The 21093-nt window shown below is 52.6% G+C and overlaps 1 protein-coding gene across 1 annotated transcript; it reads right to left on the bottom strand.

Moving 5' to 3' along the window:
• Positions 1-843: 843 nt before the first annotated feature.
• On the bottom strand, positions 844-1525 carry HER10_EVM0003839 (uncharacterized protein). The gene has a single exon (XM_035473502.1). It carries the CDS (start codon positions 1311-1313, stop codon positions 987-989), a length of 327 nt encoding a protein of 108 aa, XP_035325788.1. The 5' UTR covers positions 1314-1525; the 3' UTR covers positions 844-986.
• Positions 1526-21093: the final 19568 nt, after the last annotated feature.

Genomic DNA, 21093 nt, shown 5'->3' with positions numbered 1-21093 from the left:
AGTCGGGAAGTCAGTTGGATTGAGAATCACGCAGTGTCGACGTCAGGTGGCAGAGAAGGAGGACTTACGACGTGGACCTCGTAGCACAGTCGCCACGGTTTGAGCCCCCATATCCAAGTCAAACTTTGCGTCAGGTTCAGCGCTTGTATTTCTGTCCTTCAGAACAAGGAATTAAAGTGCGGGGGGTGGAACTTTCTGAAAGTCGTCCTAATCCATCGGAGATAATAGCTTGAAAGCCTTCCACGAGGATGAGGAGGATGAGGGAATGGGAACGACCAAGTCGGGGTTGAACTCCTCGGCGATGGGCATGATGATTTTTTGGAAGGCGGCAGTGTACTCGCCATCCCCCATTCCCTGAGCATGTCATCCGATCAAATTCTTTCCCAATCCAGGTCCTGTACCGTAGTGCTCGAGGCCTCCATCTGGTATTTCTGCATTCTCAGGTGGTCCGGGGTAGAACCGTCCGTTTTGGTAGACGTGTAGGGAGATGTACAGAACATTTGGGTCACAAGAGGACGGGGAGGGCGGAAAGAATGGAGGGCTTGTACGAAGCGAGTCGCGGGGAGAAGAAACAGATTTCGAAAGAGTTGACTTGACGCCGGGTGACGCATAAGATGTTGCAGCACGAGGCCTACTTTGAGCTCTTCGTGGTGATGCCTCGGTTTTTGGCCTAGTTGTGGTGTTCCTAGACTTGGGGTATTCGGGAAGGACGGAGAGGACGGAGAGGACGGAGAGGACGGGAAGGATGGGGAGGATGGCGAATGAGTAAAATCTTCAAGTGCATTCTCCAGAGTCTTAAAAGATTGGACAGCGCAGTATACGTCGTGGCCAGGTGGTCTGACGATCAAAAGTGAAGAGCAATGTCGGGGGAATTTTGCGATACTGTCTGAAGTGTGAAGTATTGAGGAAGAAAGAAGGAAAGAGAAGCTTCCAACCCATTCGAGATGGAAGTAGACTTCCGAATCCGGATACTATGGTGCTATTGCCTACGATACTGGCCGGCGGTATTGCGAGGTGCAGAGGAGAAGAAAACCGTGGAGTCGGGAAGTCGGGAAGTCGGAAAATTGGAGAGCTGGAGACGGGATGCTGAGGCTGATGAGGGGCGGCGGCGACGGTGACAGACCGGCATTCCATGTAGAGACTGCGGGAGCTGAGTACACCGCAGGGGTATCCTGTGGCGGAGGTTCGATTGGATCGTTGCCATCATCGCCGGCATAGGAGTCAAGGGCTGAGTTGAAGGCTAGGTCGTCTGCCTGACTTGCCCAGACGATGTTGTTCGCCGCGCAGAGAGTATTGTCGTTTGGGGCGGACATGGCTATGGTTGAAAAGCCCGGGCGGCTGGGATCATTTGATGGCCCTGCCGGGGGATCTGACGGGTATGCTGCTGACGGCTTGAGAGTTGGAAGATTGGTCAATGGCTACATCGGGATGGCGGGTGAGTTGGACGTACAGAAAAGTCTCGCCGCTCAACGGCACCATTGTCTTGACGGCCATCGTCTCAGGGACCTGACGATGTCCCATGAGAACCGTCTCCAGCAATAGTGTGCTCACCAGGTTAACCGGCGCATCGAATAGTCCTTCCTAGGATGGTCCTGAGTTAGGAGGTAAGTGCCAGCCAAATATTTGTAACCGATGGGAGTATATAATGCGAGGCGTCTCACCTCTCTGCCACGGGTTACTCTTGCCAAGCTCCAGGAGTATCTTCAGCTCGGCAGCATCAACGACACCGGTCTCATAAGTCGCTGTCATGTCCTCATCCCATTATCAGCATGAGACGGGGCACCAAGTAATGAACGCCCAATGGCGTACATTCGTCACCCACTTTGTTGCGCGGTGGCTCACGACACTGTCAAAGTGGAGAGTGACAAAGGCCCAGACCGAATCATGCACGAGTTTGCTGTAATAAGCTTAGATACGGGGTATCAGCTTGTCGTGAAGGTGGAGGTGGTGGACTAACGGTCGGCATCGGAGGAGAGGAATCGTCGACAGTGCGGGGAATACAAAATGATGGCACGAACACGAACACACCAGCGGAAGTCGCGTTGCTCTTTGGGCTTCGAGACGTACTAGGCGATGAGGTCGCCAAGGGTTTGCTAAACACAATCAGAAAGTTATCAGTGGTGGAACACGACATATCATGTTACGAAAGAATGGCAACATGCCGTCGAGCTATTGTTGCGGCACATGGTGGCCGAGAATCGATGAACCCAATTTACGCAATGGGTCAGTGATGTAGTGAGAAGCAGGTGGGAAGGCAAAAGTCGTCGATGCGTATAGAGGACAGGAGGTCCTGGTTCCAATTGTATGTTAGGGTAACATGGCATGCACACGGTGTCCTCAGCCAATGCTCACAGCCGGTGGCGCCGTGTAGAGCGTCTGATTTCTCACCATCTCGTCACCGCGCCTTTACGTGCTTCTAGACGAAAGCTGAGTGGTCGGACCCATGTCTCCTTGCCGTTGGGAGAGTGCGCGCAGACGAAATTCAGGGTACGGGATGTCGTTGATGGAAGACTCCTCGACTGAACTCTGGCCTAAAAAGCGTATTAGCAGGTGTGCGCGTTGAGAATGACCTGACAAACTGTCGTTTCTTTTTACCGTAACTTGATGCTTCTGCTTTGATGCTATAGCCCACGACGATGTTCTCGTTTGACTAGGACAAGAGGGCTCCAGCAGGCTGAGAGTGGCTGATGTTTGTCAAGGGCGCGCTCTCTGTGTGGGCAGAGCCATTGACGAGAGGCTGGGCCTTCTCCGTCTCCGACTGCCGAAACACGACGAAAGGGAAAACTTTACTGCTGGATGTTGATTGACGGCGGTGATAATCATAATGATGACAATGGTGGTGGTAGAGATGTTGCAAGATCTTGCAAACCAACACAAAAAGCCATGGTGCATGAAAAACCTGGCCGACAAATACGTCTTTGGGCAGTTCAATGGTCTCCTAGATTAAGGTGACTTAGCCTGCAGTGGGTATCGGAACATTTGAATCGGGTGCCGCTTCGGACGGAGAACCATGTACTGTATTGCCCTGCGAGTTTGGTGGACGAGGAATCAGGTACTGCTCCAAGGAGACTGATGGTTTCCCTATCGCAGGGTAATTGGTCCGAACCGTGGGTTGACGAAGAGGTCAATTGAACTATATCAAATTCTGCGCGAGGTGGAAAAGGGAGGTTCCGACAGTAGGTTGGGCAGGCAGTGATTATCGTAAGTATGGTCTGTAAGTGGCCCTTGTGCGGGCCCGCGGCCTCGAGGTCGAACAGACTTCCAATTAGACAGAGACTGATTGTGATCCAGAGTTCATACGAGCAGATATGGACTGGCTCTGGGTGAATGGAGCCTGGCTGCTGGCCCGAGGAGAGTGCTGAGACCCTTCGTGCGAGTTCGGAATTCTCTGCTGTTCATTCGCATGCCGGCTGGCCTTGGAATACGCGTAGCCGCTTGAGCTTGCCCGCGGATGCTCGGAAGCGGCGAAACAGGTCGCGGGGAGTTGCGACACGCGGCTGTGGAATCCCGGTAGTGGAGTGACTGCCATCCGAGGGAGTAGGTGCCCAGCGAGTGCCCGCGACGTTGGCATCCAATGTCGCAAGACGCTTTGGAGAACGTTTTGCCACCACAGTCTCGCCACCGGTCGTTCACGATCTTTTAGCTCCAGGAGGAGGAGGTTGAGGGGTCAGGCCGTTCTTGGCAGTGATGGCGGTGAGGCAGCGACGATGTTGGTGCGAGGACCTGTGGGCCAATGTTAGCTTTTGTCTCTTGGAGCGGCGCAATGCCGGAACATGCCTCTTGGGATCTGTTCATGTCTAGAACACAAGAGAGGAGAAGTAATCGCGAGTGAGGTGGTCGTTGGCGGCGATATTGGCGGTGATGCTGTTGCTGTTGAGAGCTGGTGCAAACCGAGACAGGAAGCCATGGTGCAGGAACAGATGCGGAAACACTTGATGAAGAAGGAACTGCGTCTGCGTCTGATTGTTGGCAGAGGTGACGATTTGCCCAATTCATGAAGAGCAGGTGGGATGGGAGATGGAACTTTCGAAAGAGCAATCAGGGAGGGTGCAGTTTGCGTACCTACCTTACCTTGCGCAGTGTTCAGGTGTCTGTCTATCGATGGAAGGCAATGGAAGCTAAGGTAGGTACCATGGTACCAGTGGAAGGCGTCCCCTGGTTCGCGCCTTCCATGTCATCGAGACGGGAAGTCTCCATCGATGTTGCTCTTGTCCGGGACCGAGACTGCAAACGGGCCTGACTCTTGAGAGGTTGGAATAAGGTACGCGCTAAATGAAGAAGGCGTGGGGGTCTGGTTGAATGAATGAGGTGGTGAGTGCCACATTGTGGAAACTTGAAAGACAACCCCGCCAAACTCCAATTTCAACCGTGGCCGTGGTAGGTTTTGGAGTGAGTAGGCCAAATCCAACCGTGCGCCCGGCAGCTTTTGGAGTCGACAGTCGACGCCCCACCCACGCCAGGTTATCTGCACAAGGTACCTTCAGGTAGTCGCCAACCTTAATTGAACGTCGCGGCTTCCGTGTTCTGCCATGGACTGACTTGCTTCCGGCGTGACTGGACTAATGTACGTCACGGAGTACCTACCTACCTTACGTAAGGTGTTACTGACATGACTGGTTTTCGGTCAGTTACAGGCGTGCCGGCTCCAGTGGGCACCTTACACGCCGACTTTCAGGGTCACCTCACCTACCTTGACACTCGACGAGTACTGACTGAGGACTCCACCCGGAAGGATATTCTCTTCCTCATTCAACGTCCTTCTGTCCGGGACAGGTTACAACGGAGATTTTCTCATCCTCCAACTACCGAACTGCCAATGCACCATCCCATGCCAGCAAATTGCAGCAAGTCTGCAGCCGCCGTCTGTCCCTTTCTCAGCTGTGAAAATGTCTTGTCACGTCCCGTCGACTAAGGTACTCCGTAGAAACATGTTGCCTTCCATTTGCATCTCCATGTTGAACAACTCCACCGACCTAACTCACCTCATACTTCAGAAGGTGCAGTGCAGTGCAGTGCAGTGTGTCCTAAACCCGAGGCATCAACCTCAGGTCCACTGACAGCCAAGCGTCACCTCACTTTTTGAGCATGTCTTATCTATCCTTTCTTGAGGCATTGCATGAAGCATTGCACGAGGTGCTTGCTGAAACGAGTGCTTTGCCTTCCGAGCAGGCGGGACATGTCATCATGGTGGAAAGATGGAGAGAATCTTCCCTGATGGCGTTGCGAGACAACTGTGCCAACCCATCAGACCACAAGATCCTTCTTTACGTGCTTGATCAGACTGATGCACCCGGCGTCCAATGAGATTACCACTTCTTTATCTGTCCCGCTTCCTCTTCTCCATCACCTGCGTTCTCGCGCAGCAAGACATCATGCTCTCGCCCAATGCACACATGTTCAGTACCGCGGCCCTCCTAGGTAATTCTGGAGCAATGTCAATGCATCCTAGAGGCCCATGAGCGACTATACCCATCCTTTTGTAAGGAAATCAGTGGCTATTGCCTTCGACTTTGGCCTGCTTTCTCTGCTTTCTTCTTCTTGCCAGCTGCCCATGTAGCTGATTTTCTGAGTTCACGGAGGGATTGGAGCTACTGTCGGAAACATTGACGGCAGAGAAGGGGATTCGGTAGGTGGTCGAGCCCTTACGGTCGGCCCTTCCACTCATGTACACCCAACACAGGAATCGTGGGCTCTGTTGACCATCATCCTCCCGCCATATGCATTCGCAGTTCGACATCACGATTATTGAGCTTCGTGCCGGCTGAAAGTCTTCCCCTGCTGACGTGTACACCAACATCTACCATCTGTTGTTGATTCTGTCCCTGCCGCTCCAGGGCGGTGGTTAAGCTAGCTGATACGGTAATTCCTGGTCTCTCAAGGTCCGATTCCGCGTAGAAATCGTGGTCTCCTCCACCGGCTCAACTTCGACGACCCTGGTTGGCATATCACCTTCCCCTCGTCGTCCTACCCTTCCGTCTGTTTATAAATCATTCGCCTGTCTATACGCGGCTGCTCTTGTGCGTCTGCAACAACGAGCAAACGATGATGCCTTGCCAGCGTGGAGGTCCTTGCTTTTCCTTGGTCACTCAACAGTCGATGGCCTTGAGATGACACGTTTGCTCCCAGACTCGTGGGCCACTGGGTCATGAACACACTCATTTTCTCCATTGACATGACCACTGTGTCGTCACTGCTCATCTCAGACCGTGAAGCACAGAGTGGCCATGCAGATGAGTCAATCGAGATAAGAAGTCCGTCCACGAGTAAGAGGGAGCCTTGGAGACGGGGGCGGAGGAGGAGTAGGCTGTGCCGCGACAGCCTTCCCAGGAAAATTACAGCACGTACAGGACAGAAGCTATTTTTTCTCGGTTTTCAAAAGTAACAAAATAGCCGACTTTGCCTGCCGGCAGCCCATTCCGAACGCTTCTACTAACCTCAGGTTCACTCTCTGTGACGCAGAAGATGTCGTCACTTAACAATTCTGCCATTCAGGTACACTTTTCTGCTTCACTCTAGGTAGCTTCGAGGTGACTTTGCTCAATAACAAGATTTTCGTGATGGCTTCAATCATCCATGTCCTCACCAAGTTCCAACTGATCTTTGTCTACGTAATCACCAAGGTCCACACTCGCTTGCATCCTCTAAATTCAGGGCGGGCTTTGTGCCCATTTCCCGCTTCCAATAACCGTCTTCAACGATCCTCGTTGATGCTCCTGTTGCGATCATACGACAAAGCTCAACTTCACCTCAAATACAAGTTGGCAAATGCTCTCAGCCCCATCCAAGCACATGACCTGGCCATACGGCCTGTTGCCTTCCTACGCACGGGCAGTTCCTCCCCTGGTTGACGTGCCGCTTCCCCTTACTTAGTGAGAGTCAGGACGTGATCTGGGAAAAGCCAGATATTCCTGGCAGCCTTCTGAAGTGGAAGCGATAGACTCGGTTGCCTCCAGCGCCGATTCCATGCCAGCGGCCAAGTAGGCCGTACCCATCAACTGCTAGGTGACGTCAGAGGATGTCTGCGTACACCTCGTACAAGGCCAAAACGACGGCATGGTCTGAACCAGGGTCTGAAGACATGTTGACGGAGCCGATGTCAGGGGCTGAGGGAAGAGCCGAGGGTCGTTGGAGAGCGCGTCGAGGGGTTGGAGGAGGACAGTGTTCGCCCTTTACTAGTTGGTTGGTTAGCTGTGTGATGACTATAAAATAGTCATTTGCACCTCCCTGCTGCCTACTTAGCGAGAGGCACAGCGTGGTCTGGAGGTAATCCAGGCCTCCCTGGCAGCCACCCGAAGTAGAAGCGAGTGACTTGATTGCTTCCAATTCCGATTGTATGCCGCTATCCAAGTAGACCTCGCCTCTTAACTCCTAGATGACGTCAAAGCATGTCTGCGTACTTTCCACTTCTGTCTCCCTCATATTCGCCTATGAATAGGTCAGAAATACAGAGCAAGAGAAAGACTGAGAAAGACTAAGACGGATGTACCAACGTCTTGGAGCCGTTTATAGTCACAATATTGACCAATGTCCAACAAAGGCATTGCGCCTGTTGAGGCTCATGCCATCTTCTCCGTTCCCGTGGCCTCTTGTGTCGCGGCCTCGCGGCCCCTTCCACAGTCTCTCGAGCAGCGTTCGACTCCTCCAAAAGGCTTGCATTCCCTCGCTTCTTCCCAACACTCACGACTTCAAGGTCGCCGTTCAATACGCCGATTACGCCCAAAGACCCTGTTAACAAGCGGCCAAAGGTCTCAATCATACGTACCGGACCTCGTGGAGATGAGAGTTGAAGATCAACACTTTGAGCTCGCGGGAGGGTTACGGAATGGAAGACGAGGAAACCCGGGAAGGTGGAGGAAGAGTCGTCTGGCTACAACGGGTTCATTCGGGCGATGACGATAAGGTTTGAGCTCGCGGGAGGGTTACGAAATAGAGTACGAGGCAAGCCGGGCTCATAGTCTGATTACTATAAAGTGCAGAGTTAACGGTCAGGTAAGGTGAGCAAGGTAGCGAAGTAAGCAAGGTGAGGTAAGAAAGGTATCCGTGGGTTGGGCCGTTGGCTTGGGATAAAGACGGAATGGCGGCATCTTTTGGTATGAAGTGGACTTCTGCCGCGGCCCTGGACACATTATGCGGCTTTGTTGAGTCGTTCTACCGTAGGTTCGAGGGCATCGAGCCGGGCACCGCGGCGCTGAAAGAGGGAGCAAAGAAGCCGGTCGAGGGCGCAGCGTACGTCTTGGACAAAGCTAGCGTCGAGCAAATTTTCTGGTCAGTCACTGAAGCAGACACACAATGTAGTGGCATGAGAAGATCCCTCAAAAGGTATCCAGATCTTTACGGGCAATAGCGGATTTTTAAGTTAAACTCACATCGTCCTCGAGACTGCGCATCTCCAGAAAGGACTCCATGGTTGTGCGTGATGGTGTGGCGATGGAGTTGTGGTCGTCCCACCAGTTTGGTACTCGAGAGATGACGGCATGGAAAATAGCCTCAGCTGTCCGGTTCCATACACTGTCGCGGTCTCCGTTTTCGCCGTCGGGATGATTCACCTGATGCTGTCGCGGTCGCTGGTCGACGCCGCAGGCCATGGGGAGAAGTGTTTCAATCAGGGCAGACGGGGTTGCGGACACCTTTTGTGTGGAAATGCCGACGAATCGTTGCGGCAGTTGCGACAATCGTGCGTTGGCATTCTCGAGAAGGTGCATAACTCGGTGACATGGTGCGGGCTCAATGGCTTATGCCCATGCCCACGTCGGTAAGGCAGAGCTCAGAGAGTTCGCGCTGGATGGCGTCGAGGAGCGTGTGGGTTTTAGCCGGTCGAGGAGCCGAACGAACCTTGCATAGGGCTGAACAATAGTGGCAGGGTCAGGAAGGGTGATTACTGCTGCGCTTGCTTTTGTGGTAATGTTGTACGATCTGAAGTATCGTATGGAGATGAGGAACTTGAAACCGAACGCCGGGCAGAAATTATGATAAGAATGAGAGCAGTGAGAACACAGCGAGAAGCGGAGGCGCCCGAAGACGTGACGAAAGACGCAACAACGACAGCATCGTAGGTGACCATGGAGAGAGAGTTATGATGGCGGCTGGTGTCGGCGTCGGCGTCGGAAAGCTTGCTACTGCCCTCCGAATCAATCCCATCATCATCGTCGTCATGATTGCCGAGGAGGACATTGTTGACATTGCTGGAATAAAGACGTAGACGACGGTGAAGGAGTCAGGACGAGTGGAAGCAGAGAGACAGAAGCTGGCGACCAATTGGTAGTAAGAATACGAGGGGGGGGAATAAACTGCGTAGTATGGGCAATAGGAGTGTCGTCGTTGGTGTCCCTATTTGCATCCCCGTTGGCATCCCTGTTGCTATCCTCGTTGCTGTCCTCGTTGCTGTTCTCGTTCTTCTTCTTGTGTGTGGCCTCTGCTATGACCTGGACTGATTGCGGGGTTCTTGATTGTTCTTCAGAAGGCTGCCAATGCTGTTGTGAGAGAATGGGAGGCTGTTGAACTAGCTGAGGATCAAGTCTGGCATCAAGTTGATGATGCATATTGGTCCATGAGGGTTGCGTTAGAACGGGGGGGAGATGTGACAAGTAACGCTCGGATCTAGAAACGACAACGACACGAGAATCGGAATACGCTGTTGGGCGCTCCATGAGGCAGCCCCTTGGGACGAGGAAGAATGGTGCTGATATTTGACACCTGTTGTCAACAGCAACAAAGTGTGTGCCAATGAGCAACGGAGAACGTAACTGAAGGTAACAGGATATGCAAAGTGTAAAAGGGCAGACGGGTCCATTGAGCAGGGAGAATCCAAACCGGAAGTCAACTGGAAGACGTACCTACTCAATGTATTGATATCCACATGAGCGCGGTAGCCGCTCGATTGGCACGAAGATTCAACGAGATAGTGTTCCTTGCAGTGTATGGAAGTGGAAGTAGGAAGAAGGGGCCGAGGGCACGATTCGTCTTGAGGTCCTGCAGAGGTGGTACTTACATTATGTAAGTGGAAGGGCCGTTTGTGTGGCCCACCTCAGACCGCCTTCCAGGCCCACCTTTTCTACCGACTACCCCAAAGTCCAACGCCATGGTGTCTCTGGTATTGCCTCGCGGTCTTCCACTAGAGTCAAAGAGGCGTAGAAGGCACCAACCGTAAAACTGCCCGGGTTGGTTCATTTTCCAGTACGTACCTATCAGGCACAAGGGCACACTCCACCTTGGGCGGGTCAGTCACCCCGCCCCCGAACCTTCAATTAGCGCGTACCTTATTTCAACCTCACAAGAGTCAGGTGCGATTGCAGTGCCCAGGAAAAGGTAATGTCGTGGTTCTGCCAGGGTCCAAGGCGGCAGCCCCAGGACCACCCTTCACGCGCCAAACCTGAAATGTCCCACTCTCACGGCCCTGACTGACTCCTGGCGCTACCGCAGTATCGCATCTCCGTTATGCATGTGCGTACTCAAGGTGGATGCACGACAAATGTGCGCACATGGCTGCATCAATCCAAGAGAAATCAAGCAGGATCATATGAGGCAACGTCAGATGATAAGTCAAGGCATTGGCGTTGGCATCGGTGGCGTTGGCGGCCTGCTCGTTGGCCTTCTCAGCTCGCTCGAGCGACGTTCCGGATGGAGAATATCTCGCCTGCTACCCGTTGGTCTCTCTCCATTAGCTCCCTTGTCGACCATGCACTGCACTAGGTTAGTCAAGGTATTCGAAATGGCGACGGTGACGGCGATGATGGACTGTTGACACTGCTTGGTATAAATGCAGGAGACAAGACCCGGGTGACTTGGGTGGCTTGGGCCATGATCGAGAGACGGTGCTCCCTTTCAATCGAGTGACGCACAGCCGAAACAATATGTTTTCCTCCTCACGTGTACCCAGGACGCGGCAGCCCAATACAAACTTGCTTCTTCGAGCTTGACTCGGGTTACTTCCCGACTTCAAACTCTGAGATAAGACCACTTTAACCATAAGGTACCCATCCCTCACACATTGAACTCAGATACTGAGCAGAGGCAAATAGGGATCGCCCACTCTTCCCGACGCACAATCAAAGACATGAATTCTCACAAGTTGTCATCTCCACAAGCCGCCGCGACTCACCCTCCAAAAACCAGGCTCCCGTACACAATACTCCCAGCAATTGATGCCGATTTGCGCCCCTTCCCATCGGAGGTGGTGAGGCATCCATCCCTTCCTCGTAGATGCCCGATTCCTTTGCTGCCGCCCAGGCCAATGCCCTGTTCAACGATTCTAGCTCTTCCAGGCACTGCTGTCGCAACATCTCGGTCTACTTTGACGCCATCCCGCCTCGCCTTGCATTCCATGACATTGCCACACTAGATCACTGGTGCCAGAATTCGATAATCTCTCGCTGCACCAAGATTGCGACCGAACCACAAGATCGTTCCTCGCATTGCGCCTCTTGCCGACCCGTGTGCAGTGTACGGCGTGCTCTCGAGAGCCGATGAGCCACCTGAAGTTCACAACGTTGGCCGCCGCGCTCGGCATCAACTCGCTTTCTTCACAAATGACCAACCGACTAGCCGAAGCACCCACAACGCTGTAGGGCGAGAAACAGGCTCACATTCTACAATCACCGGCAGTCACGGCGGCCGTGCCATTGAATGCTGAGGCTTCTGTGGTATATTGATAAACACCTACGATGCCGAGTTCTCCGGCCTGATAACCGCCGTGTTCTTGTCATTTCCCACAACCTTCGGCCGCCTGAACTACCCTCCACCGCAGTTCCCTTCCGCACTTCTTGCTTATTGGCATCGTTATCGCTATGACTGTCGTCATTGTCTTCCGCGTCGTCATCGTCCGCCCCGTCATCGTCGTCGCTATTCTCTGCGTCGATATCATGATCTTCTTCGTGATGTTTGTTCTCGCTGCTAACTTTCTCGCCATTTGACGAAGGACCCTTTGACACAGTCTTAGCGTAAGCTTTGCCAGATTTGACACCACTACATGCCCGCTTCAAGCTCCACATCATGTACATAACCTCATCAAAATTGATCTTCCACACCCAAGCCCCCACCCCCCGAGCTTCCGATTCCTAAGCCTTTGTAGCATTATCCGCTCGCAACGTGATGATTCAATCAAACTCTGCACTCCAACGCTTCACATTCAGACAGATACGGCACAGTTCACGCTTGAACTCCTCGATGACCCTCATGTCGAGCGAGGAGTTCGAGCGTGGTAGAGGAAGGCGACATGAGGCTGCGCTGCTTCTTTACAGCGCAATCGCTGCGTGCTGGAGCGCAGGAGTCGCGCTGTGCTGCTCGTAGGCCGAAGTTGAGGAGACAAGAGGGTGTGTTGTAGGTGGGCCTGAGAAGTCCTCAATCAGGGATGCTATCCCTTGGGAATTCCACCCCTGATATTTGCTTTGTCGCCCTGCTGATTGCTTTCGTATCAGCAGATCATTCGTATGAAGACAGTTAAACGATAGGAGGTACCAAATACGGACATCGAGCATATTGGCATACCGTACGACAGAAGACATCGATCAAACTAAGCGGCGGACCGCAAGACCAGAGAACAAGCACACGAGCTGGATGTAGCCATCCTAGTTGTTGGGGTAGCCGTAGTTCAGCACGTGAGTAATGTTGCGAACATCTTGAGCGACGGGCTAGCAGATGATTGCGGACTGGTTGTGATGAGACTATCTTTCGTGGGCTGGTTAGCTGAAACTGATCCGTCGAGATATGAGATGAAGAGGAGGTAATCACCTTAAGGCTCAGACAGCTACCGCGATAACTCGTTGGAATCGCTTCCATCCATGGAATAAGTGACCTTGCGAATGTGTGAGCGAAGCTTAGAGACTGCAGCACTCAGTCCACCGAGAAGTCCAAGAGCCATGTTCTGGGCAGGAGCGGCGGTCCTATCTCCCTCCCAGAGCTTCATCTTGTAAAACGTCATTTGGCGTAGAATGAGCTCTCCCCAGCTCAAGGCGCCGAAGTCCAGCCACGTCGGAGAGATTGCCTGGTTCTGTGTAGTGATGTAAAAAGAAGCTTCCGACCGTAAGATGGATGGTCGCTTGGGATCGAATTGGACCTCCGATCCGACACTTTGAGATGGAAGGGCATTTCCAAGACTCCTTCCCTGCTGGCTTGTTGAATGATGTCATAGGCCACAGCTGGCGCCTCTCGGATGCAAGCTCTGATGCGTTACCTCTTTGGAAGGTGCCCAGCGGGGCATTACATGCCCGGATAATTGCAGGTGGAAGGGAGTACCTATACTGATTAAGGGCGGGCAACTGGAAGCGCAGTCGGAAGCTCAGTTAAGAGTAGCTAGGCAGTGGCCCCGAGGGTGATCGGTGCCAGTTCAAGTGGGTACATTTTACGCGGGCCTACCTAGCGTAGGTTCCTGCCATTGAACATGCTCGCTTCCAACGGCAATTGCCCACTGCGAATGGAACTGCACTTTCATATTGCCATTTGTTTTCTATCTAGGAGAAATTGCCAGGGTACCAAGTAGGTACGGCGCCTGCGCACTACGGTGTTCAATTGTCCTTCTCATTGTGGTGTGCTATCCTTGCGTAGGTACCTTAATCACCTGATGATTTGAAGTCACCCTGAAGCCACCTATCGTACTTATCCTCTATCGTAGGGAAGGACTGCCTAGGCATGCACATGACCAGTGAAACTCAATGGGTCAAAGGACAGAAGTGAGGCTTGCTCTCAAAGTCTGAGGGACACGGCCATTCGCCATCCAAGTGATGACGACCCCTGACCATTTCCACCCGCTTCCCTGGCCTTCTTTCTCTCCCCTCGAGCCACCCCGGTCCGCAACTGTTGCGGCTCCTGCTGCGAAACATGGCTCGAATCAACAGTTCCGCACTTGGGACTAGATCTGCTGCAGGCAATTACACGAGAACGGAACCAATCACGGACTCGATGGCTGTCTGCATTGTAATTACTAATCGCCATTACCACCACCTTTGATCCAAGTGCCTGCCCCTTTAGGACACCTTGGTCCGCCATAAGACGCCGGTTGAATGAGAAATGTGTCTCTTCTCGTCCAACGGAACCTTTTGCAAGCCTTGATGCCACAAAGTGTCAGCTGACGGCTGCGTGTCCTAGAGAAGGCCCAGACACTTCATGGTACAAGGGCTTGCGTGCCATAACGTGTGCCCAAGGTGGAAGTCTTTTTATACGCACAACGACGGGTGTCTTTTGCAGGACAGGCAGATATTCTGGTGGATGGACTGTATGGGAGCATTTTGACAACATGGTTCATTAGGAGTGATACGAGCACGCCGGCACGGACAGACTGAGATGGTGCCATCTTCTTACATAAGTCCTGGCATCTCTGGTTCGGATCGCTGCTACTGCCTTTCTAGTTATCTTTCTGGTTCTGCTCAGTGAGAATTGCAACGCATTGCTGATTCGCAGTCTCCTGCCTCTCCTGCTCCACCCGATCCTGCTCTTTTCGTCGATGTTGACGAGCAGCACGTTCGGCGCTGAGAGCTGCGAGGCGATTCGGCCTTCCCATGCCGCGCGGGCGAGGACATGGCGCCAGGTGCCGATGTTGGTGTTGGTATACACAGCAAAGGTTGGCATGAAGGGTGGTAAAATGGCGCTTTATTGCTGCGGAAGGAGGAGGAAGTGGGAGAAGGATTCCTCCAGAGGTGATATCTCAGCGGAGAGGCCGTTTGCATGGCCCAGACTGCCCTCCAGATCCACCTTTTCTGCCGACTGCCCAGAAGCCAACAGTTGGCTTGGAAGCTGTCTGGGTTGAGGGTCTGTTGGGGCGGAAGTCGGAAGTCGGAGTAGAGGGCGGGTAAACGGGCTCTGCGCAGGCAAGGGCGTTAGTATGCAATTGAGCTCAAGGCCTGGGAGACGAGGTGATGAGAGGAGGGGAGGGAGAAAGAGAGTGAGACACGGACTTGCAGAGGTTTTGGTCGCGTTTGACGAGAAAGTCGGCAAGCTCTCCCATCTTGGCCGGGTGACGTCGGAACTTTCGGTTGGTGCAAGACTCAATAATTGTAGCACTGAACTGCGTATGTGTACCCGAGGAGGACGTCGTGAGCACAGCCCATACTTTCTCTACTGGGTGTAGGTGTGCGAAAATGTGAAGGGCACAGTACCCAGGCTGTCGATCAGAAGAAGAAGCAGAAAGAGGAGAAGACTCTACAGATGGCCGATACCAAAGACAAGGGTAGCAAACTTGCTGGCCCTGCGGGCAAAGTTGTCCGCTCTTCCCCCGCACAGCAGCAGCAGCAGCAACAGCGCGAGAAGCCTCGTCGCGTCATGAAGCCTCGTCCTCAGCACGCGAGCTCCCTCGAGAGGGCGGACGATGATGAGTATGACGACTGCTGGGACCCCTACTTTGTTTGCAATGGCCCGACCACGCCCCGAATCCCCTCTTCTGCCGTCAATATTCCAACACCGGAGTTTGTCGAGAGCTTTCACGCTCGGTTCGGTTGAATTTGCGTCTCGTACTGGTTCTGCTGGTTCTGCTGCTCGTGCTGCTTACCACACTTCGTCTCAACTTCTTTTGCCGCCTGCTGGCCGTCGTCGCGTTTTCCACTGGCGGCGGTATTTGTAGACTGTTTCACAACATATCACTGAGCATGGCAGACTGATTGTCAGTATGTCAATCGATTTGGGTGGAAGTGCAACAGGGAAACCCACAACAGTAACTTTCTCCAACGGAAAGCTCGCCCCCGTCATTAATCGACCTGCCAGGTGGCCATTACTATTCTCTCTCGGCCTTGTCTACTTCTGGCTTGCGTGTGTAGCCCGACGCCATGGTATTGGCTCGCAGCTTGAGCTCGTCGGCAATGCGTTTGAATTTTGATTTGGATAGATCCGTCGCTGCCTATGAAGCGTAGAAGCTAGCGCGCACGCATAGAACAGTCAGTCAGCGTGTCTTTTCAACGAGCTCTGGCATGTCAGACTTACATTTGCAACACTGAAAGCACCCTTCGTCTTCAAAGGTCGATGGATGGCAATAAGAAAGACCTCAACGAGCTTGAAGTCGACGTCGAACGAGCTTTGTCAGAATCGCTCGCAGTACTCCCACTTCCCAACTTCGGTGGCGGTGGCAGTGACAACGGCAGCTTGCTGAATGAAGGAGCCGGGGGGATGGTCGTAGAAGTGAAGCTCACGGCTCTCGATACTTATGTTACCTACAGCTCTCGGTAGCATAAGTATCGAGAGCCTCTGGGGCCTCCGCTGACTTTGGGGCCCCAGTGTGCTGTACAAAAACAGCGCAGCGATTGAACGTCTCGTATCTTACAGATCATGGCAATGTATGTGCTTGGAGCGATGGTGATGCTCAGCAGGGCAAACCCTTGCGGTCGGTACGAAGTCGAACCATCGTATTCGCCTGCGAATATGGTATGGAAGGAAGTTGGTGGGCAGAGCACAGGATTCCTTCCTTACCTTAGTGCAAGTAGGTGGAAGGATGTCGACGGCGAGGAAGGCACAAATGGCCATGCCGTTGCTAAAGAGATCAATTGAAGAGACAATTGTCGTCAAAGAAAAGTCCAGCCCACTGAAGACGCTCCTCACCGAAGATGGCACTCGCCGAAACCCAGAGCTCCAACCCGCAATTTATATTGACGGCAGAAAGAGGGACGTGGAAAGTGCTCTGGCGGTTGCAAATTGCCCTTTCTCCCACTTGCGAGCGAGCCAGCGATCCTTTCAACTTGGAGCAAAAGCCGACAATTGCTACTTCGACAGCCTCGTCATGAATCGAGGAGCAGACCAAACCACGGTCGATTGGTAGTCGATAGGTACCACAAGGTATATGCTCTACTCTGACCTTTCTTACGTTAATAGCTAACACCACGACCAGAACTGTTCGTCAAAGACATCGGCTCGCTACACGGAACCTACCATCACTCTCTAGGGCTACCTCTTCATACTGCGAAAGAGCTTACAACGGGCGATATTCCCAAGTTTGGCATCGACATTTGACAATTCAACAACCTCTTTCCGCCTTATACCATTCATTTACACTGGACCCAATGGGGAGAATTATGGGCTCGCCCTGTTGACAGGTATACCGACACATGGATTGTCAGAGCTCTTCCGTTTGAAGTCTGGTTGGAGGAATTGAAGGTTCTAAGCACTAGAGGAACAGCTCGGATGTATCAGGTATACAGTGCAGAGTGCACACATCTAGGATGGGGCAGACTCCAGTAATCCATCCCTTTGACCCAAAACGCAGTTGGTCTCTGTGATCTTTGCCGTGTGTCTTGCGCCTATTGACATAGATGTAGCGGCCGTCTGAAATCTTCAGTGACCTGTATTTGGCCCGTGACTCGCAATCTGGCTTTTGCTGTAGAGATGAGTGCCTTGAGGAACATGCAAGTCGAACAGAAGCATTCGGTATTGTCATGGTCTGTCATAACATCTCGAAGAGTGTCTAGCCCACCACTTCCGGCCAAGCTCTCGATGGCTGTTGGGGTCTTGGACCAGGACTTTCTGGCAGCTTCGTCCAACTTTCCGTTTACATTTTCTGTCTTCGGTAAGCACACAGAAATCCATCAACTTCGGCCAAGGGCGTAACTCGGGACCCCATTTGCCCAGCGCTCGTGAGCGTCGACAGAGTGAACGGCATCACTACCAAGTCAATCGTGGTACCTGGCTTTCCTCGACCTCTCGAATCTCGAAATCCAACATCCTTCCCCAAACCTCTGGCCCCATCTCGAACCTCTGAGTCATGATTTCCGCCTTGACCATCATCATCATTTCTCGTTCTCTGGGCAGTCGGCAGACAAGGTGGGCTTGGAAGGCGGTCAGGGATACACAAGCGACCCTTCCACTTACCTTCCTCCTGTAGCGGAATCGTGGGCCCTGCCCAACTCATTCTCCTTCCGCTTGCATCGGTGTCGAGTGCGAAAACAGAAAAGGGTTCCAGGAAAAATGTCGGGCTTTGGAGAGACTCGAAACACGCGGGTCCCTATGGGTCTCTGGTTCACAGCACCATAGGACAAGGACAGTACCAAAATGGCTTCGGTGGAAAACGGAGGCTCCGAGCTGCAGTGCTAATAGATCGTTTCTTACATTTCTTTCCAACGGTATGTTTGCCCTGCTGACGTGTGCACCAACAGCAATCGGCATCATCATCTTGACTAACCTCCCTCCGAAGCAGACTACCGGGATTCTAAAGCCCATCATATCATCAGGCGGCTGCACAATTATGCCGACCCCAGATCGTACTCGCCTTTGTAAGTAATACATTTTAGGCACTGAGGACAAAACGTTGACAATCTATCTATCACCGAGCCTCCGATTTCGTCGTACCCATCTGCATCGCACACAACCGACTCCTTATCTACACGCGCGCTACGAACCCTTCGACACTCTACGAAAGCCTCCCCCTCATACACTATGCCTCACGCGTAGCTGCGCCCTGTTCTTCCCGCAACATACATCTCGCTGTCGAGGACAATCTCGTCAACTATACTCTATCGGGACCTGCAAAGTACCCCGATGTCGCCGCTGTCAACACGCGAGCCACGGACATCCCCCTCGATGCAGATACGCAGACTCTACACGACGACGTCCTTAAATGTGACCCAAGAGGTGCCAACGACAGGATGATAATGTGAGCACTCATTGCGATCGGATATGGCCTTCACAAGTTCAGATCTGGCGAGATTGTCAGTCCTAGACCCAACCAAGGTGGGCCGAGATTCCCCGCCGTCCGCATCTACCAAGAAGAAGATGAAGCAGCGAAAACGATAGCATTGACAACAACAGCTACAATAACACCTATCCAGTGGTTCCGGGTCCAGAGTTGCTGGGAGTGCCTCACGAGGCGCGCCTGGGGAGAGAAAAGAGGAGACGGAGACGAACACACCACGTAGTCCCAGTGGGCCAACAAGCGCGGCAGCCGTGACGAGTCGTGATGGTTGGGCTGAGGCGGGATTGCACTGGAAATAGGTATGCAGCATCTTTTGGTTTCTATCTTTCCTCGACGTTTTTTTCCAGAATTTGATTCTGCCATTGCTTGCCGCAAGTTCCCGACCCTTGTCCTCCACATGCTCATTGTTGTCGGCGTCTTTCTTTGCATCGCCGTCTTTGTCTATGAGAGAACTTGCAGCTTTCTCCTCAACAACCCACTCTCATCCTCCTTTCCACAGATGCTGACCATGATGGCCTTCAGCAGGTTGTGAAAAGACACGGTCTTTCGCCCGTCCGGATGTTGTTTACATCCAAATAAGATTAGTCTTTGCTGCCGCATTTGCCGTACGCCGAGTCTCCCACGCGATGGCGAAGCCCTACTACAACGGGGTACCTGGGCCACACACACAAATGGCGCGGGTCGCAAACCTTGGGGACCCTACCCGTACTTCTCATCACCAATCTCGAATCCTCAATTTACGAAGCAATCAACCACTTGATCAATATTCAACGTCACGAGAACGAGATGTCCAAGATGTTCGAGTCCGTTCCGCGGCTGCCGGGAGTTTGCGCTCGTGGTGGACCCTCTTCAATAGTCCCAAAGTCGCAGTGGAAGACCGCATGTACCACCTAGATGTCGTCTTCTTGTAGTCTTGGATTCTCAAGAGTCCAAGCATCGGTGGAGAGGGGCAGATGCCATGGGGACTGGCTTCGACGAGTCGACAGGAATGTGGGACTAGCAAAAGCTTCCTGGTGTCATCAGGACAAAGCTTTCCGGCGTGACCACGACTGGTAACACGACAAGGAGACACGTCACTGGGCAAGTCGGGGGGCAAGGGTCGTCTTGACTCAAATGGTGGGATATGTAGTGCTCTTCTTTCTTTTCCAGCTTCATAGTTGGAAAACCTCGGCCCTAGCAGGATTAGGCTTCCTAGGGAACTTACACAACGTGGTATACTCTTGCACTACACACACGCAGCTTAATATCATGATTCTTATGCAAAACCCCCATGCAACTCGAGATGACAAAGCTGTCTACGCAGTTGTGCTGGCCGGGAACTTCGACCGCAAAGGCCGAGTGCAAAAGTTGAAGCGCAGGGGTTCGGGGTTTTGATGGCGACGCAGAGATTTCCGCAGAAAGGGCCAAAGAAATGGCGGAATAATATGCCTAGGAGAAAGTAAGACGCCATTGATCCTGGAGATGGTAAATACGATTGTATGAGGGCTGTGTCTTTGTTGTACTCGAATCGAGACTTTGGCGTAGCAAACTTGAGCGTGAAATCAACGCCATGAAGGCGACATGCGATTGGAGTGGCAAAAAGACTAAATTAGAAAAGACGTCGTGTTTGGAGTTTGCAGACCCTCTGGTACAAAACTCCCGAGCAGAATAAAACGATGCAGGAAGCCCTCGAGGTTTAGGTAAAAAGTTGGAGGAGGTGTGGCGAGAATTACATGCTCCGTGACGGAGACGGAAACGAAGCAGCTGCTCACTTTCGATGGCGAAATTGCGGCGCAAGCTCGCTTTTGTGGTCAAGCTAGCCGAGCATACGTTCGAGTGACGTAGTGCAAGTCCAACACATGCTACCACCGATGAGTATGAAGATCAATGAAAGAGGCGAGTGGTTCAACTTGCTCGCGAATTCGACAAGAAGGCGACCAACGGGGAGTTCTTCCAAGGAAAATTATGCCTTAAAGTAGATATCGAGAATCACTCACTCTCTACTTTCCTCGTCACTCGTGTCTCATTGGGGGTGAAGTCAGGAAGGTGAGGTAAGACGCCTTGTCAAGGCGTGTCGTGATGCGACGAGGTGTGAGCACTCCGCTGTCGCGTCTATCTACCAGAAGCAACCGGGCCGCGCAACATCGTCTTCAAGTACAATGTCCCTTCGGTGCCATGTATGACTGTTTGGAGCGCAAACAGAAAGGAAAATAGCACACGAATGCAATAGATCTGGAACAACACGCAAGAGACCATGGTAGATTTAATACACTGGCAGGTGTTAAACACCCGGTCAAGCTTGTCACCATAACATCATGGGATAATCACACTATCATGCTGGACATTGCCAATGGCGAGGAGACGTTGCCGGTCCCAAAAAGTTTTATTAAACCCCAGTGGGGACACCTGTCGTCTGTGTCGTCTTTTTTCAAACCAAAAAACCCTCTCTATCATCAACCCCACACCAGAAAGCCCACACATGGTCAACCACGAAACGCACCACCTCCCGAACTTGA

This window comes from Colletotrichum scovillei (genome assembly GCF_011075155.1).
Source record: "Colletotrichum scovillei strain TJNH1 chromosome Unknown Contig00014, whole genome shotgun sequence".
Lineage (NCBI taxonomy): Eukaryota > Fungi > Ascomycota > Sordariomycetes > Glomerellales > Glomerellaceae > Colletotrichum > Colletotrichum scovillei.
This window is presented reverse-complemented; position numbering and strand designations above follow the sequence as displayed.